Source organism: Stegastes partitus, unplaced genomic scaffold, assembly GCF_000690725.1.
Source record: "Stegastes partitus isolate 25-593 unplaced genomic scaffold, Stegastes_partitus-1.0.2 Scaffold60, whole genome shotgun sequence".
NCBI lineage: Eukaryota > Metazoa > Chordata > Actinopteri > Pomacentridae > Stegastes > Stegastes partitus.
Window position 1 is genome coordinate 1,130,643 of NW_007577791.1, and position 4,114 is coordinate 1,134,756.

General features: G+C 40.5%; 1 protein-coding gene across 1 annotated transcript in view; it reads left to right on the plus strand.

Moving 5' to 3' along the window:
* Positions 1-3,557, plus strand: part of LOC103353099 (fatty acyl-CoA hydrolase precursor, medium chain-like) — a 9,114-nt gene extending 5,557 nt beyond the window's left edge. Inside the window, 12 exon segments of the mRNA XM_008275879.1 lie at positions 1-51; positions 140-281; positions 428-561; positions 730-883; positions 986-1,090; positions 1,199-1,297; positions 1,450-1,593; positions 1,707-1,784; positions 1,873-2,020; positions 2,113-2,262; positions 2,348-2,420; positions 2,503-3,557. The exon segment at positions 1-51 is cut by the window's left edge and continues 3 nt beyond it. Of these exon segments, the coding sequence (XP_008274101.1) occupies positions 1-51; positions 140-281; positions 428-561; positions 730-883; positions 986-1,090; positions 1,199-1,297; positions 1,450-1,593; positions 1,707-1,784; positions 1,873-2,020; positions 2,113-2,262; positions 2,348-2,420; positions 2,503-2,689 (1,465 nt within the window). The 3' untranslated portion in view covers positions 2,690-3,557.
* Positions 3,558-4,114: the final 557 nt, after the last annotated feature.

A 4,114-nucleotide genomic window follows, 5' to 3' on the forward strand; every position in this document is an offset into this window, starting at 1 on the left:
GCCTGTAGAGGGATGGAAAGGAGTGAGAGACGCCACCAAGCAGCCAAACATGTAAGACACATGTGCTGCAGTGTTTGAACACCACACTTGGAGGAATTACGTCCAATATTGATTTATAAAAATGTCATTTTTTTTCCAGGTGCATTCAAAATATAAAGATGAGTTTGGATCTGCTTGAAATGATTGGTGCCGAGCTTGCAGATGTTCCAGACATTTCAGAAGACTGTCTTTACCTGAACATTTACACTCCAGCAACCAGAGCTAAAGATACCAAGCTCCCAGTAAGAACTCTTTGGTGCAGGTCCTAAGTGATACCAATATTTAAACCCAGATTACAATGAGCTTCCCTCTAAACTAAAACTGATATTCTATTTTTTGTTAGAATGAAATCAAGCTGTCCTTTTCCCCCCTTTCATTACTTTATTAGGTGATGGTCTGGATCCATGGTGGGGGCTTCACTATAGGTGGAGCTTCAGTCTATGATGGTTCTGCTCTGGCTGCTTACCAGGATGTGGTCGTGGTTATGATCCAGTATCGTTTGGGACATCTGGGTTTTCTCAGGTAAATAGACTCAAATTGGTACATATGCACAGCTAGTATATACCATGGCTATCCTTTGCTGCTGTCAATGTGATTTGTGCCACATGGTAGCACCAATTCAGAGTTAACTCTGTTGCGCTGTCTGCTGTAAACATGATCTGGTCGACTCTAACTCTATGTTCTATCCAGCACTGGAGATGAACATGTACCAGGGAACTTTGGGCTGCTGGATCAGGTAGAAGCTCTGAGGTGGGTCCAGCAGCACATTCACAACTTTGGAGGAAACCCAGATTTAGTGACCATATTTGGGGAGTCAGCTGGTGGAGTGAGTGTATCTCTCCTGGTAAGAATCAATTTGCAGATATCGTATTTTTGTATTTTTTAAATTCATTTTTACAGATTGTGCAGTTATGTATTTGCAAGTAAATTCTATTTGTTCTAACAGCTCCTCTCACCATTGTCTGATGGCCTGTTCCACCATGCCATTGCTGAGAGCGGCACAGCTGCAATGGATTAACTTGTGTCAGATAATCCTCTGCCAATGACGCAGGTTAATAAACACTGTGCTTCTTCTTTTTTTGTGTGTACATTATTGACAATGTCATAACATATTTGTTTTTCTAAATTGTTGACATTGATTCTTCACATCTCCCCTCAGATGGTTGCAAATGCATCTGGCTGTAGCATTGAAAGCACAGAGAAGATTGGGGATTGCATGAGAAACCTTGATATTGACACGATAGTGGCTATTGGGGAGGTGAGATACTGTGTGCAAAACTGATATAGATTGTTGACAACAGATTAACTGAATGTGAACCTGAAGGCTTCTGCACCATTTCTGTGGATTATTTCCCTTTTCATGAACTATTTCGATTCTGTGTTAATTTTTAAACACTTTTTTCTCTCAAGAATGAACAATTGAGAATTTTCATATGCGCTGATGGACACTTCCTGACGAAAACTGCAGATGAGCTGCTCCATAAACGTGAACTTCTCACTCTACCATTCATGACTGGTGTTAATGATGATGAAGGAGGATGGATGCTTACTAATGTAAGTACAAGATTTTGAGTGAATGAAGAGCTTACTGATCTCCAGTTCATCAAAATTTTGGTTTTGCTTTGCTTGTGTGCAAATGTTAAATCTGTCTTGCTGTCTTTCTTTAGTTCTTTGCTCCTCCAAACTGGACAGAAGGAATTGATCGGGAGCAGGTCACGAACGTGCTGTCCGTCTTCTATTCTGATGTAAGACAGACGCTGCCTGATGTTAGAATATGTCTGTTCCTCAACATGTTCAAGCTTCTTTGACAGATGTGTTGTTCATTTTTTCAAGCCCAAAGGTGCAGTCAAGAAAGATCTGATAATAGATGAATACATTGGAAGTGGTGAAGACCGTGTGAAAAACAGAGATGGATTGACTGAGATGATTGGAGATTTTATCTTTAACATTCCAGCCATTATAGCTGCAAATGCTCACAGAGGTATTGTTTTATACAAGATTCTGCAAATCTAAGAAGCAGTATTTAATATTTACAGTCACACATGTTAAATGTCACACCTATTTGTCTACCAGACGCAGGCGCCACTGTATACCTGTATGAGTACCAGCATCCTCCCAGTATGCTGCAGAAAAAAAGGCCTAGCTTTGTTGGAAGTGACCATGGAGATGAAATCTTTGGCGTGTTAGGATTCTGCTTCACAACTACCCATGTCAAATTAACCGGTAAGTCCAACAGAGCACCAGATACTTCGGCTGTGTTTGTGATTTCTGGAGTACAAAATGTTTTACCAGATTATCATCACTTCAGATTCATGCACTGAAGAGGAGAGGCAGCTGAGCAAAACCGTGATGAGCTACTGGGGCAACTTTGCTCGCACAGGGTAGGAATTACTGCTCTTTATAAGTGATAGTACACATGGAGATAACACCAACTAGTTTATAAATGTGTATATGTGTGTGCAGGTCTCCTAACGGGGATGGCCTTGCCCATTGGCCAAAGTATGGAACAGAAGAGGAGTATCTGGCAATTGGTTTAAAGGAGCAGGTAGTTGGTCGAGCCCTGAAGAAGGACCGGTTTGTTTTTTTGACTCAGACCCTCCAAGAGGAGATGCGACGACATAATGAGAAAGTAGAGCACAGCGAGCTCTAAAACAATCACATCTCTTCTCCTCTATCATTTTTTAAAAATAATTATCCACTGTTAAGTCAGCCGAATGCCTTACATGTACAGTTTGAATCCTGTGTGATTTTGAGATTTCAACAAATGGAAGCACTTTGTTTGTACTTTTTCCAGATTATGCAAAGTACCATGTATTGTAAGAAATTTAGAATGATTTTCCAGTTACACAACTTAACCAAAAAAGGTGTGTGGAGGCGGGAAAGGGGTGTTAAAACCTCGTCGGGGTAAATACATTTTCCAGGAGCATTAACATCATTTCGAAGAGTGATGGCTTCAGTAGGGTGGCCGGGAAGTGCAAAACAAATTTACAAGTGGCGAAACACTTTGACAAACTCCCAAAATACTTCTACAAGTAAAATCAACCGGAAAGGGAATGTGCCAACTCTGGGACTGAACCGAAAGTTGTAGCGGGGAGTGACCAATAAGAGTTGTTGTCATTTATGGAGCTCATGGTGACCCAAGATGGACAGCGACCGAATGATGCTTTGCCTGTTTTGTTGCACACATGAGCCGATTAACGCGGTTTTCTGGTCCATGCCCCTTAAAAATTCTAAAGACCGACCACACAACAAACAAAACCGCGGCCACCGTACTTCAGGGAATTTTTACTTGCTGTTTTTTGTTTCCATGTTTAGTTTCGGTGTAATGATCTGGATTTTAATATTAAATGAAAATGTCAGACTAAAGAAGGTAATTTGTGCAATACAATAGCAGTAAAAAAAACAAAAAACAAAAACGAGCTCATCCTTTTTAGGTGATAGTTCAAAACTGCTGTCCTGTGTTAAAATTGTGATACACATTCAAACTGTTGCAAAAAATAAAGAGATGTGACAAAGAAGTTCTTTTTTTTCAGTGTTATTGTTGCTGAGAAGAGCGTTTAAGCTCCCTGAAGTCTGATGTGAACTGTTTCATAGGCTCAAAGGAGGGACAGTGAAGTTGATGGTGCTTTTATACATTAATCACAAACAGGTCAAGACAAAATAAAGACAGTTACAGGTCAAATCTATAATGGCAGCATTTAATGAAACACTTAAGCTGACAGTACTTGAGCCTACCTCATTATTCCATAAATGCACTGTCTTGGCATTTCCATTTCCTTCAAGGTATTTAAATACAGGAATCTACCGCCATACAAGTAAAAGTTACTCATGATTGTGAAATATTGATTGAGTAAAATAAGTTTTAATTGCACTTTTCTCTCATGTTCTCAATGCAGTGGTTTAAGGAGGAAATGGTTGTGGGTGACAGGCTATGTGGTGCAGAATTGAGGTGTGGTGAGGGGCTCATACTACCTGAACACTGCCCATCACTCCACCACCTTCCCTAATAAATCCTGTTTCCTTGAACCCTTCTCCCCGTCTCCCTTTTCGTTTGGGTCCACCCGCACAGTCACTG